We start from the raw sequence: 21362 nt of genomic DNA, 5'->3' as shown, positions 1-21362 counted from the left end.
AGGGGCGGGGCCCAATAGGGGAAATAGAGGATTTTTTTTCTCCTGCTATACAAGTGAAGGGATTTTAACCAAATGCAGTCTGAAGCATGATTAGGGACAAAAGAATCAATTTTGTATAAACTGAGGTGTGTGGGCCTCCTTCTAAGGGCAGATGGGTGGGGCCCATTAGGGGAAATAGAGGAAAACATCAAATATCCTTCTCCTTTTGTACCGATGAAGGGATTTTGACCAAATTTGGTCTGGAGCATCATTGGCCAAAGGGTTCTCAGTTTTGTATGAACGGAGGGTATGGTCCCCCTGGGGGCAGAGGGACGGGGCCAAATAGGGGAAAATAGGTAAATCTTTAAAAATCTTCTCCTCAACCAATTGAAGGATTTTGACCAAATTTGTCCTAGAGCATCTTTGGACAAAGGAGACTCAAGTTTGTATAAACGGAGGGTGTGGGCCTTCTGGCGGCATAGGAGCGGGGCCCAATAGGGGAAATAGAGGATTTTTTTTCTCCTACTATACAAGTGAAGGGATTTAAACCAAATGCAGTCTGAAGCATGCTTAGGGAGAAAAGAATCAATTTTGTTTAAACTGAGGTGTGTGGATTCCCCTTCTTTGGGGCAGATTAGTGGGGCCCATTAGGGGAAATAGAGGAAAACATTAAAGATCCTTCTCCTTCTGTACCGTTGAAGGGATTTTAACCTAACCAAACTTGTTTTAGAGAATCTTTGGGCAAAGGGAATTGAATATTTATAAATGGAAGATGCAACTTTGTTACTTGTACTCCTTTGATAAACCTGAATGGTACTCAGCAGGTTTTAAATTGAAAAATAAAATACCAGGTGAGCTATTAAGGCCCCTGGGCCTCTTGTTTTAGTTTCAAAGGTAGATGGCCGATCTTTATCAATTCAAAATATATTATCCATCACTGGATTAAAAAAAACAAAAAACAACGAAGATGTCCCAACTAAGGAAAAAAAGTAAGTGTGTATTGATTGTGGCTTGACAAGTTTGTAAACATGTCTGGAGCAATTAACAAGTTACCGGTAGTACAATACCTCTGGAAACAAAGGTCTGATGCATGTTAATACATGTATAAGACTACATGTATTGTTAATAATCCTTTTCACTTGACAGTTAATTAGATTCCCTGCCTGAGTCCACCTCATTAATTATAGTTGACTGGTAGCATGTTGGCTTATTGGGATATCGATGGTGTATATATACCATGCCATAGACCCATGGGAAAACAATCTTAAGATCATAACACAAGGGAAAAAATAACGATTGAAATGCTGATAAGACTGTAAGCTAGATATGACCTGGTAATGTTTTTATAATTATGTTTTGGTCCTCCAGGTATCCGTGTAGCTGGTGTGTGGTGAAGCATTATACAGCAACAGCTCTGTTTTACATATAGTCATTTGGCCTCCATAGATTTACCATAAATCTTGGATGATTATTATAAACTGAAGGCCCCTAGACCATAACAGTGTCACTTTTATCCCTATCTACACCAGTGTTCTATCCCTGGGGTGCTAGTATACATTTATTTACCTCTACTTTGTTTATTGTATGTAAAAATAAACATGTTTAATATGTTATCCCTACATTTGCTCTGAGTCCAGCCATGTGTTAGTCTGAAAAGTAAAGCACCCCAGCAGACTAAACACTGCTGCAGTATATATAATCTATAAAATCCCTATACAAATGACCCAGCTAATCAGGTAAGAAGCAGACTGAGCTTGTTGTCAACATTAAGTAATGACAGACATTAATGAAAAAGTATAGTCTTACGATAGTTTTTCAGAACTTGTAGCTTAGAATGTTGCTTTTACAAATAGGTCAGCTATTTGTTAAGTAACAGTTTATAAAGCAATTAATGTATCGTATTTCTGAATAAAGCAAGTCTTCTTTTCCGTGACCAAGTACCCATTTCCCACACCTTTGCCTCGGGGAATTAGAAATATACTATATCCCTGCATACTTGCCAACTCTCCCTATTTAGGAGGGAGACTCCCGAATTCTTACCTTAAAATTAAGCATTTTCAACCACTGAATTTGCTGAACTATTTTTATTTTCCAAGATCGGATTATTTCATATCAAAGAACAACTCAAAAGATCCCTTTTAAAAGTGTTATTTTTTCCCTAGACATACACACCTTTTAATTAAGCTTTCATTCCTAGCACGCCAAATCTTACCCATGAAATGTTCAAAAAGTTGGCAGGTATGTCCCTGAAGTCCATATTTTAACTGCATAACTATTACTTGGCTATTATGGTGACATCACTCTTGTCAGCCCTTAGGTGAAATCAAGGGGAATAACTCATGAGAGAATTTCAAAAGTGCTATAACCTTCATAGCAAGATGTTTGGCATTTCATTATGGTAATGTTTAAATGAAAATACTGCGAAAATATTAATAAAACTTTTCTCGGTGTGATAGTCAAAGTGTAAAGGATCATCCTTATAGAGATAAGATTTAGTAGGAAATACAGACCGGTTTAATTAATAATCATCAATTTTCATTTGAATAGTAATTAAATTAAGTATGTTAATATTTCAGGCTCTGTTTTCATGAAAATTCCTTTAAAGATTTAGAAAGGTTTTTTGTTAAGTAAAACAATTGTTTCCCTATGGGGAAGTTAATGTTAAGGTAAAAAAATATCTTTAAGATTTTGTGTGGTAACATGACCTGAATTTTGATTTTGATAGAATGTGAAAATAACAATATCATATACCTGTACGTGGGTCTACTACCCTGCCTGGTTTTATATACCTACTCTTCAGATATAGCATTGTAGTTGTTACTAATTCATAATGGCCACTTGTGTTACCCATAAATCCTCCATCAATCACTACTACACAAGATCCTGTTGTTTATTGATGTGAGAATTCCCTGTCTCCTGACAGACTATACCCTGTATCATTGTCATGTATACCCCAGTACCAGGAATAACCTTAGATCGGGAGAGTGTTCACAGACCTGTATTTCTCATGTACAGATGCTGGAAAACAAGACAAGCTATTTCAGTCTCCTGGGAATTTGGTAACAATATGTCTGTAGATCAAAGACACGTAAATGATCCACTAGTGATTGCCTTATACACAGATGAAAGAAGTTGTTTTTACCATCTAGCTTTCATCACAACAAGATGATTAGCTTGGTACAGGTATCAGAAATTCAGAGTTGTTTGATTTATCACTGAAAAGATCTGACCATGTAATCATTACCATATTTTGATATCCAAACTATTTTTTTAGGTCAAGAATATCAGAACATGATAGTGAAAGCTTGATGCTTTTTTTTCCTTCAAATCCGAAGTTGTTTTACAATTTGTAATATTGGCCTATGAATATGTTATGGCCAGGCACTATATGAAACACTTACAGAAGTACACAGGAGTTATTTCCCTTATAACAAGTTGATGTAGGATTGCTTTAGCAACACGACCTAAGATTTCTGTTGCAAGTGTTCTTGATGTTTGGCTTTTAACCACTCTCAAGTATGTAAAATTGATGTTTCTATTATTTTAGGTACCTATATCTTTAAACATCCCCCCAACCCCTTCACACACACACAAAAAAAATTACTGTCATTTTTTTACAATATTTGAAGAAACAACAGTACTGTATACAATGTACATGTAGGTCTTGGAAGAAAAATTATAAATCACAAAATCAAGTAAATGAGGTTCTACCTTCATAAATAGACAACCATGCCTTTAAGTTAGCTTGTTAAAAAAAATCCGACTTGTATTTGATAAAGAATATTGATTGTCACCAGCATATTTTGAAGGATTAGGGTGTGATACTTCAGCTTCATTTGGTGAGGGTTGTCTCACTAAAACTATAGTCAGATAAGAAAAGACCAGAAATAAAGTATATTACATTCATTGATTTCTTTATTAAACAATATCTGTTTTTCTTCAGATCTACAATGAGATGATCCGAGATCTACTGAGTCCATCAGCAGGAATTCTTGACCTGAGGGAAGATGCTAAAGGAGGGGTTCAGGTAGCCGGACTGTCAGAGGTGACCACTCACACAACTAGTGAGGTCAGTTCAAAGCCATGGTCATTGTTACGTAACAGAGCGAGCCAAACAGTTAATTCTGAATTGTTTCTGAAGATATTTCTGTGTTATGTTTATTATCAGGCATGTAAAAATGTATTGTTCAAGTTTGAATTTTCCTTCCTCCATTGATCTGTTCATGTCTAAAATGTATGTTTCTGCTGTCAAGCTATTACTTCATTTATGATTTCTAAAGATGAAACAGACATTATCAGTATTACATTGTATTTATTACTGAAAATATGGTATACTCTGTATTTATTACTGAAAATATGATATACTCTGTATTTATTACTGAAAATATGATATACTCTGATTAACTATGAGTCACTCTATCTGTATGACCTCAGGTGATGGAGATGCTACTGATGGGTAACAAGGAGAGGACACAGGAGCCGACTGCGGCCAATAAGACATCCTCACGATCCCATGCCGTCCTTCAGGTCCTGGTCAAACAGCAGAACCGTGTACGCAACACCAATCAGGAGGTCCGCATGGGCAAGCTCTTCATGGTAGACCTGGCTGGCTCAGAACGTGCTGCCGCTACCCACAACAGAGGCAAACGTATGGTAGAGGGCGCTCACATCAACCGCTCCCTACTCGCACTCGGCAACTGTATCAATGCCCTCAGTAAGTCACTTTAAAAAACCAGACAAGAGTTGAGTCTGTTGTATTGAGCCTCCTAAGCCAGATGGTAAAACATTAATGAAGAAAGATTTATCTGTGAAAGTTGTTGTGGATCTTACCTTAGAAGGAAACTTACTGTATCAGACCACTCAGTTTAAAGCTGTATGTTAACTTATTGTGACACAAATCTCCTTCCCAAAAGAGTTCCGTGCTTATGAATGGTAATTTAGTCTTGATTGATGATCAATTAATCACTCATTGGAAAGGCAAGAAAGACTACATGTATGGATGATTTTTAGGAGACTCCTTATTACCTCTAATTAGGAAAAGGAGAGATATCTGAATATAAGTTGCCAAGTTACTTTCTACTTGGATTGCTGTGTTTTGAGATTTTGTAGGTATACACCAATGGCTTAAAGTCTTTCACAATTATACAAGATCACAAGTCATGATTACCCAATATCCAGAAACCTGAAATGATCTGATGTCATGAAGCTTTTTTTAGAGTTTGATATAAATTAGAAACCATCACTTAACCCTTTCAACACTGTAGACCATAATGGACTCATCCAGATCAATACATGGTAGAGTCTACTAAAGTTACATAGGGGTGAAAGGGTTAATTGTCCAACAAAAGTTACAGTGTGCAACAGGGTACATTGTACAAAGTCTTCAAAATAGTTTGAGAAGATAAAAATGAGAGTAATTATGTAATGCGCTAATTAATCATAGTCTGAAGTTCACCCAAACCAATCTTGTATGTTGTTCTTTGTATATTGTTTCTTAAATTGTGTGTTGTTCTTCTAGCTTATAGGCATCTATACCTGAGATTGGATTAATGAATAACTCTTAATCTTGTTCAGGTGACAAGAATGGACCAAAATATGTGAACTACAGAGACAGCAAGCTTACAAGACTGCTGAAGGACGCACTAGGGGGCAACTGTAAGACGGTGATGATCGCCCACATCAGCCCGGCCTCTATACACTTTGAGGAATCTCGCAATACCCTCATATACGCAGACCGAGCCAAGCATATACGGACAAAGGTAGGTAACTCCTGACAACCCTATTTACACAGACAGAGCCAATCACATCAGGACACAAGTTTAAACAATTGTATGGTGACAGTCATATAAGCCAAAACAAATTTTGTCCATCAGATCAAAAAGCGAGACTTTATGGCAACAGAAGTTTTCATTTCTACCATCTATTATCTGTGTTCTCCCAAGTTAAACGTGTCTAGATTGTACTGGCATTAGTGACAGTGATACCTTTAAAACCTTTCTGATACCTGTTAATCAACTAGGTACTTTTACATTACCATGTTTCATTTTAAAGGTACGAAGGAATGTTGCAGATGTATCTTATCACATAGCCCAGTACACTAACATCATCCAGGAGCTGCGGGAGGAGATCAACCGGCTCCGTGTGAGGTTACACGACTCGGTCGAGAGTGGACCTGTCAATGGTGCTAAAATAAAAACAGTTCAAGGTGAGCATAAGTCATTTTCAGTAATTCTGCTTAAGATATTGCCACAATTGTGTATGAAATAGGGTCACATCTGTAAAGCAAATACCTGTCCCCCCATGTTCATATTTCATTGTACTTGAACCTGTACCCTGTGTATAACTGCTTAGTCAAATAAAGAGAGTTCAGTTAAAAGGTAGTTTATTGAGATTAATGAATTCTTCACAAGTTAAGTGTTATAGAATAATGATTGTGCACAATGCAAGAAATTGGATTTTAATCAAATTTCTAGAAGTTATTGCTTTATAGATCAATCAAAAATAGTTTTAGCAGAATGAATAACAGTTTAGTGCCCAGGTTGACAATTTTGATGATGTAATGGATTATTCTATAACATGTATGGAGGTTGTTCACAAGTACAATGTATTGATATTTTGTCTGGATTGTCTGTGATCAGATTTGTGACAAATCTCCAAGTAAGATTTTGATACTCTGCGTGGGCCTGGCATACTTCTACTTAGTGAAGTTACCCAGTGAAATGTCCCATGAGTATCCACCACCCTCGGTGATCAATTCCTTAGTGACCTTTAAACCTTTGATTTTGACAGCTGAGGTCCTGTCCACACAACACGGAGAAGCTCGCGAACAGCTCAACAAAGTCAAGGAACAGCTACTCATCTCCTTCAAGGATCAGATGGAGCTCAGGTATACTTCATCTATAACAGCCGAGCCTCACTTTAATTTAGCTTCCACTAGTTTGGGTATCCCTCTGTCAAGCCGTGTTTTGGGAACAAATATTTTTTATTAGAATGTGTCCCAATATTCCAGGCATTTGATAAATCGCCACTAATGAGCTGGAAGTAGGTATTACTTAACCTTTCAACACATTACTTCTCTCCAGACACATAGGGTTGCAGATTTCCCCCGAGATTTTGACTGATTTAAGTTAATGGTGATGATGGTATACTTACAGGTATGGTGTAGTTTTAAGCATCAAAATTAGACAAAAGTACTGCACACTTAGATTCTTTGTTGAAGATAATGATGCATTATAACTTACTTAACCAAGTACACAGTGTTGTTTCAACATTTTGATGATCTTCTCTCCAGGAAAAGTTTGATGGAGCTGAATAATGCCTCCATGGAAATAAGCCTAGAAACAAATCGTAACCAGCTAATCATCAGCGAGTAAGTATACTTCATAATTTAGGAAGTCAGGTTCTCTTAAAGACAAGTTCATTAATGCAAAGAATTCAGACTTGGATATTTCTAATGGACATGGATATTGATTGAAATGGATTTTTTGAAGGCAAAGCTTGTCAATATTTTATATGATATTATGAAAAAAAAGAAATATTTTCAAAACGTGTTCACGTAACTGGTCATCGATTCTGTTGGTGTAAGTTGTAGATTATTTCTGTGTGTTGTTTAACACGTATTGTATTCTTTCAGGTGGGATGTTGAAAAAGCCAAGTTGCCAAGACGAGAAGGTGGCGAGGACATGTACAGAGGTAAGTAGTGCCTCCACACAGGTTCTATGTATGCTAAAATATTGTTTAAGTCAGTGAGGTAACAACACCTTTAAATGGTTTAAAATCATCCATTGTAGGGCAATACTCATACACATCCATGTCTTATATGCCAATAGATCAAGGGTGAGCCTGTGAAAAGTATTGATGAGTTTTCGGGTGGTCGGGTGGGGCAGTGGGTAGTGCACTTGACTTTTACCAAGGTGGCTGGGGTTTGATTCCCTGATCACACGTGAAAAGGTATGGGGTCACCTGCCCAACCACATGGGTTTTCTCCGGGTACTCAGGTTTCCACCTACATTAAGACACCCCCTCACATTATTATCTGGGCCAACAGTAGTAATTAATATAAGTTATTTCAGTAGTTTCATAACTGTTGTAAAACAAATTAAGTTTTTATTTTATTGATGAGTTTTCTTTGTTAAGTGAAGGTTACATACTTGCTTTTGCATTGCTCATCATTTCCACATACATCCATGTTGACCGGACAGATAGGTCCACTGGCTGCAGCATCTATGGGCAATATACTAAATTTGATGTTCGTTGTATCTACAGAGGATACAAAGACCATGGAACTTTCGGGGCTGGGCTCTGATGATGTCTCGGAACCTGATGAAGTGCGCATGGCTCGGGAGGAACTAAGAGTCCTTCACGAGGAGAAACATCGCACAGAGAAGATTCGGGGAACTGTACAGAAAGAGCTGGACACAGCCAAGACTAAGACCACCAGACTACAGGAGGTGAGGCTATACCTAATTCTGGAGAAAGCTTATATATATATAAATTTTACTGTTCTCAACAAAAGTTACAAATTTTCAACTTAAACTATCTAAACAGTTGATCCTTGTTAATCTAGCCACAATTTATCAAGTTTTCACACTCTCCAGCCAGTGTTTAAGGGGAAAAATTAATCTTGTTTTTATGCTAAACTGTCCCAGTAATCCAGATATCTCAAAATCTAGACACTTTTTTCTAGGAATGAAGGTGGCTGGATGATCAAGGCTCCAACATATTACCCTGGTACTCTTTGTCAAATGTATAATAGATTGCTAATGTAATATGTTTTGAAGGCATGTTCAGGATTTTGTAATATTTTATGGGACTGTCCCATTTGTTTTGACATATTGCATATAGTTGTAATATGGTGTGTAAGCCACTGTGCTAAAGTAGCATTATGCTTGTTGGACAGAACATCCCCCAGCGGATCAATGGCGAGGACCAGCGAGAGATTCTCAGTCTATTGTACAAGGTACACATCCTGGAGATAGAGAACACCGAGGTCCAGTCTGCCTGTCTGCTCCGGGAGTTCCAGATCAAGAAAAAGGACATGGTGTTGTCAAGGTTCCGACAACACCAGAACCTTACCGACCAGATTATTAAACGACAGAGGGTTCTCCTGGCAGGTAATTATCAATAAAATATCGGGACAATAAGCTGTCAAATTAGCATACTCCTGGAAACTGTTTTCGCATTCATTTACTTGTAAAAACTTTAAACAGTTAAAATTCAAACTCGGATATCTCTTAATCATTTTGTTATATTTTATCACATGTGTTTGAATTAATTACCCCCATGCCTTCCCTTATAAAAAAACCTAACCTAAAATGAAACTGAATATTATTGTAGTGCATACAATGAGTGGATGCTCCTTTATTCTCTGTTTCAAAATAACTAACTTTGTTGAATCAAGTGAAAATAAAATATTGTAGTTGTTACCTGCATCATTGCTGTCTCAGTAGATGGAGAGGTATTCAAACCAAAAGTATAATTAAGTAATTGTAAATAGATGTAGATGAGTTATAGCCCAAAGTTAGAAAAAAACACATGTCCTGTGCTTTTTCTTGTACACAGAAAAAAACATTGCAACACCAAAAGACCTAGAGGAACTGTATGATCTGTACAAACTGGAGCTGGACGATAGGCTCCTACTCACAGACGAGGACTCCGGCCTCAGCCCCGAGTACCTCAAGGTAGGCGGCTATATATATACACTGTAATAGAATCATGAAATCATTTAAATTATCACATTACTAATAAATACAAAGGACTTTGAAAAAATTCTGTCTCAGCTGTGATATGGATCCATCAATTTACTGAGATGAAAATAGGTATTTAATTTACAGTTCAATTTCCTAAACTGAATTCAAAGTTCAGTTATTGTGTAATACAGGTTACGGTTATTCAGTAATGTGGCTTTATTGGAATCAAAACCTAGATTATCAATATGATGTACAGGACTCACTTCCTGCACAACCACCACAGATAAAAGTGCAAAGTGCCTACAGTTGCCAATAAATAGTACGTAGATAATGTTTAGTAAAGCCTACCTTAAGAGTTGTAATCAAAACTGTTACCTTACTTAAGATCCTAAGCTAAAGGGAAATTCTCCCTAGCATAGCCAGTGACAAGTACCTATATGTTCAGACATATACATTTCCAAATAAATGCAAATTTATATATCAATTGAAATATAGGAATATAGGGATATGTATTTTGTTCAAATAAGTGAGCTTACCTTGGTATAACCTGGTATGTTTCAGATTGGAGGAGTAGGACGCAGCAACCGGTCATTCATTGCAGATGAGGGTGACCAACTGAGTACCCTGGAGGAGGAAGACGCCAGGCTCACTCCCAGGTTTGGGTAGGTACAATGTGGGATGTGTCAGTAATAGTACTGCTGTGAGTTGTCTCCCTTTACCTTAAGATGACCAACTCGATAGGGCAATCTTTCTGATCTCAAAAATAAAACAATTGCTTGATGTACTACGGTATGTGTTGTCTGTGATTTTTTGGCTTTTCGGTATATATATCCTCCCTAAACCAGTGTCTGTCTGTCTGATATATATCCTCCCTAAACCAGTGGCTGTCTAATATATAACCTCCCTAAACCAGTGGCTGTCTAATATATAACCTCCCTTAACCAGTGGCTGTCTAATATATAACCTCCCTAAACCAGTGGCTGTCTAATATATAACCTCCCTAAACCAGTGGCTGTCTAATATAAATCCCTGTCTTAAGTATTACTTGGATATTTTGTTCTGGAATTCACGCTTTTAAAACATAGTATGACAATCCTGTCTAATCCAGACCCTTTCTTCTTTGGAAATTGACAATATTTTTCTGATGTATATTCTTGTCTTTCTCTTTTATCGTGGTTGGCTATTTTAGGAAAAAGGTTTTTCAGTACATAAAATATGCAAAACATCGTGTTGATTTTTATTGTAAATTATTGATAACTTTTTTTCATTTTCTTAATTTTCTCATCTTGCATCTGTAATAAATTTCAAAGTACATGTATATTCTTTTATAAACACATATATGTATAATAAAAAATGTTGATATTGAACATCACTGACTCCATAAACCAGAACCTGTATGGTCTAAATCATATCTGTTTTATACAGGTTGCACTGCATCATAATTTCTCAAATGCAAATTTTTGTGGTGTAAGTAATAAAACTTGGAAACTGTTTTAATTTTCCAGAGAAGGAGATAAGTTGTTTTCTAGAAGTGCTAGAGCCCAGCGCTTGAGGGATGACAATTTGTCTGTGAATTGGTTAGAGAATGGTACTCCTCGCACTCCACGGTCTCCACACTCGTCCCGACATAACAGTCCACAGCCTATGGCCGTCGGTCTGTACAGGGATGATCGCACCACCATCACTAGCAACACACGCAATATCGCTGCCCTGGCTGCAAAGAAACGATCCAAAGCCCAAACTAACCTTCTTAATCTTGAACGACAATATGGTGAGCCGAGGTCACTATACCGACCTTCAAATGACGAAGCATACCTGTCTCCTCGCACACTGGCGAGACATAACCAAAGTTACGATGATGTTGTGCTCCCATCTATTCACAAACCTCCAAGTGAGGATAACTTGTCCAATGCAACAAAGCAGAGTGCTAACACTGACAATAGTAACCTGCCACCAATCAGGGCTGGGCGAAAAGGGACGAAGGAACCGGACCTAAAGCGCAACCGACGGACACGAGGATACGACAACAGCTATAGTTCACAGGTAAAGTACAGTGTAGCTGTTTAATTTCACAAAATTTTGCTGTTGAAACATAAGAATATTTATTCTTAAGTATTAAATTTCACAAACTTGGATATTTCTGAACATTTTCTTCAGGTTGGTAAGTATGGACTATGAGAAGGGTTTTTTACACAACCAATACAATTTTCTATGTGTTTTTATTTTATTGGTTGTGTAAAAAGAACTTCTCATAATCCACAAACTCGGCTAATATATCATACAATTTTATGATTATGGTATTGATTTTTATCTGGTACTTCCTTCCGGGCTATATTGTTTTTCATCACAGAGATAGTTTTCTGCCTCGTAAATACATGTATTAGCAACTTAACAACAACAGTAGAATATTTCTAGAAAAAGATAAAATGTATATTGTTGGAAGAGCTCTGTCAGTTTCCACTTAATTTCTGGGCCTGTTTGTAAATGACCTGATCAACTACTGCCTTCAGCAAACTTGAATACATTCATAACACACACGGAGGCACGTACATAAATGATCTTAGCTGTTAATAGGACATTAGACCCCATAACACATAACCTGAACTGATCAGCTAACAAGTTAAAACAAAACTTTCATAAGGACATTTTCAATAATGTCCAAACCCAGAATGAAAATTATTGGTATCAGAGTTCACAATTATCACCTGAAGACAAGAAACACAGAAGTATTTGTAAATTTTAAAGTATATATCTCTCAGAAATCTCACTTTACGGTTTTTAGCTCACTTGTCCGAAGGTTCAAAAGGGAACCAATTTTGTATAAATCGTGGGTCTGGCCCCCCAGGGGCCTGAGGGGCGGAGCCAAAAGGCAGCAACTGGGCTATTTGACTGGAAACATCCCTCGGTAGTGGAGATTCAAAATTATACAAATGGTTGGGCTGAGGGGCGGGGCCAAGAGTTGGCAATATGGCTATATTGCTACAAACGACTTCTTCTGTAGAACTATGCACTGGATATCAACCATATTTGACTGGCAGCATCCCTAGGTGGTGGGGATTCAAAATTGTACAAATGGTTGGGCTGCCCCCCTAGGTGGCTGAGGGGCAGGGCCAAANGGGGGGGGGGGGGGGGGGGGCACGTTCAACTTCATGGATCTTCCTTTATCTGCCACCATTTAGGTTGATAGTTAAGGTCTTTTAAAATTTTAAATATGTGACTTGAAGTGTATAATCCTGTTCATTTCATGTTATTTTTTATCATTATTCATTTCTTATTTTTTTTGTAGTATGCAAAAATAAATGCTGGAAGAACCAGACATGGAGGTAAATATTTTTCTACAAATCCATCTTCATTTAATAGTCTCAATACAACGAAAATATAAATTTTTTTGATGAAAATATTTAGGGTTTTCTTTACAGAGCCCATACGTTCTAAAATCAAAGAATGAATCAGTTATGATATATCTAACCATTGTTTAAATAACTGAATGCTAATAAATTTACTATTTAAAAAAAAGATGAAGTGCGTTGTTCAGAAAATGTATTGTAATTGCTATGATATCACACTTTATGCTTTATATACCTTTTGTGGTTTCAGTTGATGTATATGGACGAACAAAACGTGGACAGAAAGGTAAAACTCTTCTTTAATATGCCTAGAGAAACAAGAAACCATAAATGGAAATTAATCTTAAACTTTAGGGCAGACAATTTCTTCATTTTGTTGTTAATGAGATGTTTTGCATTAAGTATGTACCATCTGTTTATATATACTTAAAGGGAAACATTTTGGAATACCATTCAGGTGTAATCTTTAGTATGAAAATAATTTGAAAGGTTTCTCATGGTTCCTATATACACACATCTTCAAACCAGCATCAAATGAAATATGTATGTTCCTTATAATCCAAGGGAGATAATTCAGTTTTTACATCGCTCTCCAGGTGATTCCTCTGGAGGAAGTACCCCACAGAGCAAGTCTAAGGGTCCGGTACCCACCATAACAAGCTACAGGAAGGGAGACATTGCTGTGCATGGTTTTAGTCTACCACGATGAGGCTGACCTCTGACCTAACCCATGGGTCGTATACAAATGGTGCTGGTGTACAATTTGAATGAATAGTACCTTCCTTTTTTTAAGAGTTTTCGGGAAGTCTGAAGTATCAGAATATCTATCTGATTCTAAGAAAATGGAATTTATATGAATAATAGGAATTTGAAAGCGAAATCTGAAACATCAGATTATTTGGACGACTACGATTTTCTGTATTTTTTAAGGATATTGGATACACCTGACATTTCAAAGGAAGTCGGATAGTTCTTGAATCCTGAAAATCCAAACATATCATGACAGGTTATGAGAACTGTGGAATAACTGAACTCTTGATTATGTCACTTTTTAGAATTTGCACTTGTTTGACATTTTGAAATATGGCGTATTCAGCCTACAGGATGAACTGACTTAACAAGCTAGGTCAATGAAATTGTCTTGTTATGTCATTACAGCAATTTGTTCCCATAACTGGATATTGACTCTGAGCTCCTGTTTCTGTTGTCTCGGTGTCCTGACTTTAGGTCTACACGTACCATTATGTGTATGGTCATTCTTGCTTGAGAGCTAGCCGATAGCAACTATCAATGACTTTATGTGGTAGAATGATTAGTGTTGAACCCACAACAAAGACTCTGTGAATGACCTACACTATTGTTCTATTGTTTTCTTAGTTGTTAATCATGAGGGATTTTTAACTTGATTTTAGGAAGATCTGTTTATCTGAAGCTGAGATAATGTTTTATGCTTGAAATGTTGCCAGTGAAAAAAACTGACAAAACTTTCTGTGATATTACTTAATAGTCTTGTTGATGTTTTTTTCTTCAAATTAAGATATTTTAAGATGTATATGTGTTGTAGCAAGAAGAAAATATTTGTTATATATGTTCCTCATTAATTTTTGAGAAGCCCATGTCTGATACGTTTTCATGTTCTTTTTCAAAATAGTGTATTTGCCATAATAAGCATCCCTCCCATGGTGAAATAGCACAAAAATGTACTTTCCCCAAACTCAAAAGATATGGTTAGTACAGCACCTATACAGGAATGATTATATGGATGTGATTAGTTAAATCAAGTGATCTGTTATATAACATGTGAACTGGATGTACTCCTTAATAGTGCTTACCTAGAGGCCAAACACTAATCTTACACATCATTTGTCAATTACACTGTTTGTATGCATATTTACATGTACAGTGAAACATTTTTGTTCATACTGACATTTGAATATTTTTGTATTCTCTATAGAAATCAAAGTGTCACTTCAATTTCTATAAAAATTACAAAAAGTTACTTTTATAAAATTGAACTGACACTTCGATTTCAATGAGAAATTACAAAAACTACTATTCATTGAATATAAGTTTCCAGTGCACGATAATGTCTTGCTTTGTAAATTTGAAGTAACTTCTAGTCCATTTTCATTTTTTTTTATGTTTTAATCATTATGTGAAACATCAGGTTTTGCTGTTTTAGTTGTATATTTTCAGTGATGAAAACCTATTGCTTGTGATATCGATATGATAGTGTTGTAATAATCAGCATCTGTATTTATGTGCTTATAAGCTGTGCGTAATTTGAAAGGGTCTATACTTGTGCCAAACTATACATTTTGTGCATTTAGTTGAATTTTATAAAACATTCACAACTTTTTTGAATTACTATATTAAGATTTTCTACCTACCTTTCCTTGTTTGTCTGTCACCACTACGCACCAAGTAAATTAAAAGCAATGTCCTAATTTACAATCATTTCAAGTTTGCAAATAAATATATTTTACATCAATCTATCAAATAAATTATTCTTTCCATTTTATTAAATGCATTGCAATGTTGTTTGAAAATAGCTTAGTTTCATCCATTGGATGTGAAGTGATCTGAAGACCTTGTTATGGGAAGTCCTGTGTGTACCAGGTGTGTTATTTTATACAGTTTTGTCCCTCATCTCACCTTAGTGCTGACTGCTGCAGACTTCCATTCTTATCATCTTTACACTGTTTTATGTACTGATATAATTTGTTCATTGTTATGCATGTTGAACGCAGCACACCTATCAACATGTGCATCATCAACCTAACAATAAATTGCCCATTTCTTGTAGGACAGACAGAAATGTGGTACAATATTTTTCTTAGGTTCTATATATGCAAAGCTTTTTTTCCATATACCGGTTATTAATTCAAAAAATATTTATAATAGACACATTTATGAAATTTGACTGATATGAAAATATTGTACATGTACCGTAATAAATATTGGTTTCTGTTGCCTACAATCATTTAACCTGCATCGTTTTATATTAGGAGCTTTCTAAATTGAATGACTGTTCTTTCTTGTAAAATTGATTTGACTCTAAGTCTGTGAATAAATACTGTAAAATTCATCTTTTTATAGAATCATCTAGGAAAATAAGAAAAAAATCCAATATTTACGGGGTTTTTTCCCATATTTTGTCACCCCAGGAAAGACTTGAGATTGGGTTGGCATATCCATATCTAGGATACATGTACATGAAGTTGAATTTGAATGTATGAACTGGTACTGTGTGATTGTATGGGTGAGCCTTGTAAATTCAGCCACCTCTATTTCCAGCTTAAGTTATTGGACAGTGATAGAACCTTTTTTAAATCCAAATAAACAACCTGTCCCCTAAAGAAAACCTGACTGGATATATAAGTGAGGAGACGAAATCGGTCCTGGCTGGATTAACCAGTCTTGCCGGTTTACTTACATTTGATATTATCTATTTTCTGTGATATATATGTGTAGCCTGTTGGTATTTATTGCTATGTAAAAGCTGTCCTGTCTTATGAACTGAAGCAGTTATTTTTATCCTGTAATCTTGACTACTTTCATCCAATTGTTTATAATTTCACCATATAAAAATGTGCATATCAAGTTGTTTACAGAGATATTAGGCACAGAGAAATCTTCTCTGATATCTTAAGAGACGAATGGTATTTGATTTGATGATAAATAATTTGATTTGTCCTATCATTCATAATGTTATATGGTTGGAACAAATTTATTGCTGATTTTAGTCTTTGTTAAAAGTTTAGTTATGGGAATATAAATGACACTTTTTCATTATGGAGACCGTTATATCCTACAGAAACACCAGTGTAACAGTGAAAACGTGCTGAACTCGCACCTTTACATAATTTGATTGTGATACTTAAAATAGTAAGAATGATTTTCTCAACACAATAAGTCATCTCCTTTTAAAATTATTCTCATTACAACAAATTAGAGTCATGTGTCAGCCAAGAAGGGGGACTGCTGAAAGTCACAAATCTTTGTCTTAATAGATGACCACAAGAGTGAGTGGGTGACCATAATAGTGGGTGTGTGGCCTATATAGTGGATGTGTGGCCTATATAGTGGATGTGTGGCCTATATAGTGAGTGGGTGACCTTAATAGTGGGTGTGTGGCCTATATAGTGGATGTGTGGCCTATATAGTGAGTGGGTGACCTTAATAGTGAGTGGGTGACCTTAATAGTGGGTGTGTGGCCTAAATAGTGAATGAGTGACTTTAATAGTGAGGTTGTGACCTAAAAAGTGAGTGAGTGACATAAATAATGTGTGGGTAACCTAAATAGTGAAGGAATAATCTGAATAGTTGGTGGGTGACCTAAATAATGGGTGACCTAAATAATGGGTGGGTGACCTAAATAATGAGTGGGTGACCTAAATAGTGTTGTTGTGCCCTAAATAGTGATTAAGTTGAGTCAGTGGGTGACCAATGTTTTCTTTCAGTCTTTCAGTTAGTACATAACTGGAATCATTTCTCTCCAAAGCAATAAACACTATTTCTCTTATTTTGTTTTGGGGTAATTGCATAGTTGTGATTGCATCATAAAGCTACTGTTTTATTTTTATTTTGTGATGTTGTTGAGATGTAAGTTAACAATCATACAGTTATTTAAAAATAGATCTGACAGAAAATGTAAAATGTCAGCATCATTTATGCTATGAACTATCACAGTTTGTGATTACAGCTTCATCTAACACATATTTAGCCTGATAATTCGCATATCTGTTCATTCCACTTTCAGCCAGCAGCATTGGTTACATAGAAGGTGCAATTTTAGGTGTCAGCATATGTGTTTTAATGTAAAAATAATTCCAAATACATTTCTGCATATATAAATGCTACCTCTGTCCCTGTAGTTTTGAATGGTAAGCTTGTTTTGTCTCTGGTGAGTGCTTGTTCTTTTATGTTCTTGATCAAGTCCTCTTCATTTGTTGATGGTTGAACACAGCATATATACCCAGATATAGCCAGTCTTGCCTAGTCTCATTCAGTCAACGAGAATTTTTCCATTTTGTTTCTTTTCTTTGTAGACAACTTATCTATTAGGTATATTAGTAATTTTTGGGGTTCTTATTTATATCAGTTGCAAAATAAGTTTTAGATATAATGAGATATAACTGATGGGAAAAAGTCCTAATTATGTATTTAATGAAAGCTTTTTGAGCTTGATTCAAAGACTATATGACCAATGGAAGGTTTTTTTGGTAGGGGAAAAGACAAACTCAGAAACTGATTTTTATATATTATCAAAAGGTTGTTTGCTTTTCATAAGTAAGGTAATTGCATTGTTAAAATAAGATCATGTTGCAACAAAAAAAAAGATTTTATTTTAATATCAAACACACATCATTTGTACTGCTGCCATGACAGAAAATAGAATAATGTGCTAAGTGGAGTTATCTCCCCTCTCGGTAAAATGGCTGACCATTCAGTGATGACAAGGAAATGATTCTCTACTCTGTAAATGTGCCTTAAATTCAGTTGTTTGTTATTTCCAGCAGTTCAGATCATTATACTATACATCTTGAGAAGTTATGCTATCTTACTCATTTACCTGTGATTTTGTATTAAGAATATATGCTGCTTTACACTTTATAGGTGTGGTTTGTGTAAGAGTTAAGGATATATGCCATGTAACACTTGATACCTGTGATTTTTGTTAAATATGTATGCTACCTTACATATAACACGTAGAAGTTTTTGTTGAGTTAAAGATATATGCTATTCTACACATCTTCCCTGTAACTTGTTAGAGTCATCTACTTTGACGATAACTTAGTTGGTGTTGTCTAATCATTCATAACTGCTGGAGTGTTATCAAGGAATGTATTCTAGTGAAGAATTAAACATAATACCATTCTACTGAACAGGTCTCAATTACTAATCACAAAACATGTATCATAGCTTACTAGGTTTGGAATTCCTTTGCAAAGGAGATTTGTTTTACAGGAAATGAGCATACATCCTTAACAAATACAGTTTCCTCTAACTTGTATTGAAACTTTCAAGCTTTTCATCTCTAGCTTCTTTTCATAAAAGAATTAAAACATGTTTTTTAACCACTGATGTATAATGATCTGTTGATCAAGGTTCAATTGTGGCTTTGCATATTGCAGAGTTATCTTCTCTTGTGAGCAGGCATTGATTGTAAGGTCATTGGTTTGTGAGAGTAACGTCATCAAGTTTTGAGAAAACGACGTAATTTTCTCACACAAACCAATGAGTAACAATCGATACCTGCTCACAAGAGAAGATAACTCTGCAATACGCAAAGACGGAATAGGCAACATTGTTGAGTTGTATATCGTTTTATTACTAATAGTGATGTTATAACTTTTTGGTCTAAAACAATGCAATTGTCAGTCCTTTGTATATTTGGTGATGCTTATGAATACTTATATCTAGGGATGTGGGAATATTTGTTCAATATTTCTATATAATCTGTCTTTCTATGTGATACATGATCATGTTTAATTATTATATTTATGATTATTACTGGTTGAACATTTCTTTATTGATTTTTTTGTATTTAACTTTAATCTGAATACCAATGACAATATAGTAATATTTTATTGATAAAATGTCATTCAAGTGAGTTGTTTTCACTTCTTTTAAGAAACCAATAAAGATATGATAGATTGATCTCTGTTTTTCAGTGTTTTACTTGATCTTGTATGGTCATCATGTCAAGTTGAAACTAGATAAGGGGAAATATAGATGATCGGTCAACTTGAGAGATATTGGAATACCCCTGTGTGCATAAATGTCAATATATTATCTTACCTATCATAAATACCAGTTTTCCTTTCTAGAAAGAAATCTATATGGCCTTGGCCTTGCACTCCACTTTATGCAAACCATAAAATAAGCCTAACAGGCTTGCACCTTTTCAACTGTTGTCGAAATTAAAAAACCTCGACAAAAAACGAAAAACCTGCCTACTATGAATTTTTAAAAGGGAGATACAATAAAATGAAGCTGGAGTGGAATTTGAAAATATCAGAATTGTGAATCTGCACATCAATGAAGATTATTTTAAAGTTCCTACAAAGAACAGATTTCCGTCAACACAAATTAACTACAATTTTCATTCAGGTCCAAGGGGTCATATTAGCTTGGTGAAAGCTATGAGAAGGTCTTTTGTAGGAGGTTAAGCTGAAATCAGCTTTAGAAAGGAGATAAGAAAAAAAAGTGCATTCAATGCAAACGAATCTGATACATGATTTTAATGAAAATTACACATTCCTGCTCCAAAAGTCAATGAGAAGAAAATATAGGTCACACTAACCTATATTTGGTATATTGGCGTAGTATTCATCAGAATGTATCCATGTATGAAGTTTTATGACTGATGGATCTATAGTATATAAGTAATGGATCTAAACGCACAGTAGTAACTGAAGTCAGTGAAGCGAAACATATTGGCCACAGTGACCTACATTTGATATATTGCCGTTGTAATCCCTATATGAAGTTTGATGAATGTTGCGCTTCCAGTATAATTTGAGTGATGGATCTAAACGCAAAGTTTAACCAACGTCAGTGAAGTAGGAAATATAGGTCCCAGTGACCTACATTTGATATATTGCTGTAGTACTCTTTAAGATGTTTAAAATTGTGAAGTTGATGAATTTCAACTTCTATTAATCAAAGCGGCGAAGCTAAAAGCAAAGACTACCCAAGATGTCGTACGACGTAAAGAAGGACCGACGGGAAAGGCACACACTTAATGCTCCAACCAAGAAAACACCTTTAGCTGTACAAAAAGGACGATAACTCAATTATACTTGGGTATATGCGGTTACACGAAAATCAAGCGGGAAAAATCCACGTCTTATTAGTAGTCTTATTTGCACTGAAATAACAGTATGCACATTTTTTCATGATGGAAAGTATATAAGTCAACAAACACAATTCCATCGGCGAGGGAAAGAGGGATTGAAAGAGATTGTTAAGGCGACCGTGAGAAGGAATCACAACGGGAAAGGCAGTATAGGTTTATAAAAAGGAATGAAGGCAGTGTCAGCACGTACACATACAAGACCTGTTAAGTACACTACCAACCAGAAAAACGATGTTGCCGATTGTGGATATAGCAATGTAGCATACTTCAGGGAGTACATACATATGTAGGTCTATTACAGATAGATAAACGCAAAGACCTACATCTGTTTTGCAAAGATTGTGAAGATAATAAAAAACGGGGAAGGAAATAAAGGAAATAAACGAGGGACTGGAGGAAGATCTGAGGGCCTGGTGACCATGATAAAAAATAAACAAGTCTGATAAAATACTGAGAAAGGACAGTGTTACGGAGATGGACGCC

At 35.7% G+C, this 21362-nt stretch overlaps 1 protein-coding gene across 1 annotated transcript in view; it reads left to right on the top strand.

The window, feature by feature from the left end:
- The window catches only part of LOC110442513 (kinesin-like protein KIF19), a 52803-nt gene extending 33594 nt beyond the window's left edge, over nucleotides 1-19209 (top strand). The window contains exons 6-20 of the mRNA XM_021486159.1: nucleotides 3923-4048; nucleotides 4414-4693; nucleotides 5554-5738; nucleotides 6031-6184; nucleotides 6769-6865; nucleotides 7271-7348; nucleotides 7613-7671; nucleotides 8245-8429; nucleotides 8879-9092; nucleotides 9541-9659; nucleotides 10230-10330; nucleotides 11174-11711; nucleotides 12955-12991; nucleotides 13266-13301; nucleotides 13612-19209. Coding sequence (XP_021341834.1) covers nucleotides 3923-4048; nucleotides 4414-4693; nucleotides 5554-5738; nucleotides 6031-6184; nucleotides 6769-6865; nucleotides 7271-7348; nucleotides 7613-7671; nucleotides 8245-8429; nucleotides 8879-9092; nucleotides 9541-9659; nucleotides 10230-10330; nucleotides 11174-11711; nucleotides 12955-12991; nucleotides 13266-13301; nucleotides 13612-13724 — 2322 coding nt within the window. The 3' untranslated portion in view covers nucleotides 13725-19209. The remainder of the gene's footprint in view (nucleotides 1-3922; nucleotides 4049-4413; nucleotides 4694-5553; nucleotides 5739-6030; nucleotides 6185-6768; nucleotides 6866-7270; nucleotides 7349-7612; nucleotides 7672-8244; nucleotides 8430-8878; nucleotides 9093-9540; nucleotides 9660-10229; nucleotides 10331-11173; nucleotides 11712-12954; nucleotides 12992-13265; nucleotides 13302-13611) is intronic.
- Nucleotides 19210-21362: the final 2153 nt, after the last annotated feature.

This window comes from Mizuhopecten yessoensis, unplaced genomic scaffold, assembly GCF_002113885.1.
Source record: "Mizuhopecten yessoensis strain PY_sf001 unplaced genomic scaffold, ASM211388v2 scaffold716275, whole genome shotgun sequence".
NCBI lineage: Eukaryota > Metazoa > Mollusca > Bivalvia > Pectinida > Pectinidae > Mizuhopecten > Mizuhopecten yessoensis.
The sequence above is the reverse complement of the archived record's forward strand: the minus strand, read 5'-3'. Positions and strand labels throughout refer to the sequence as shown.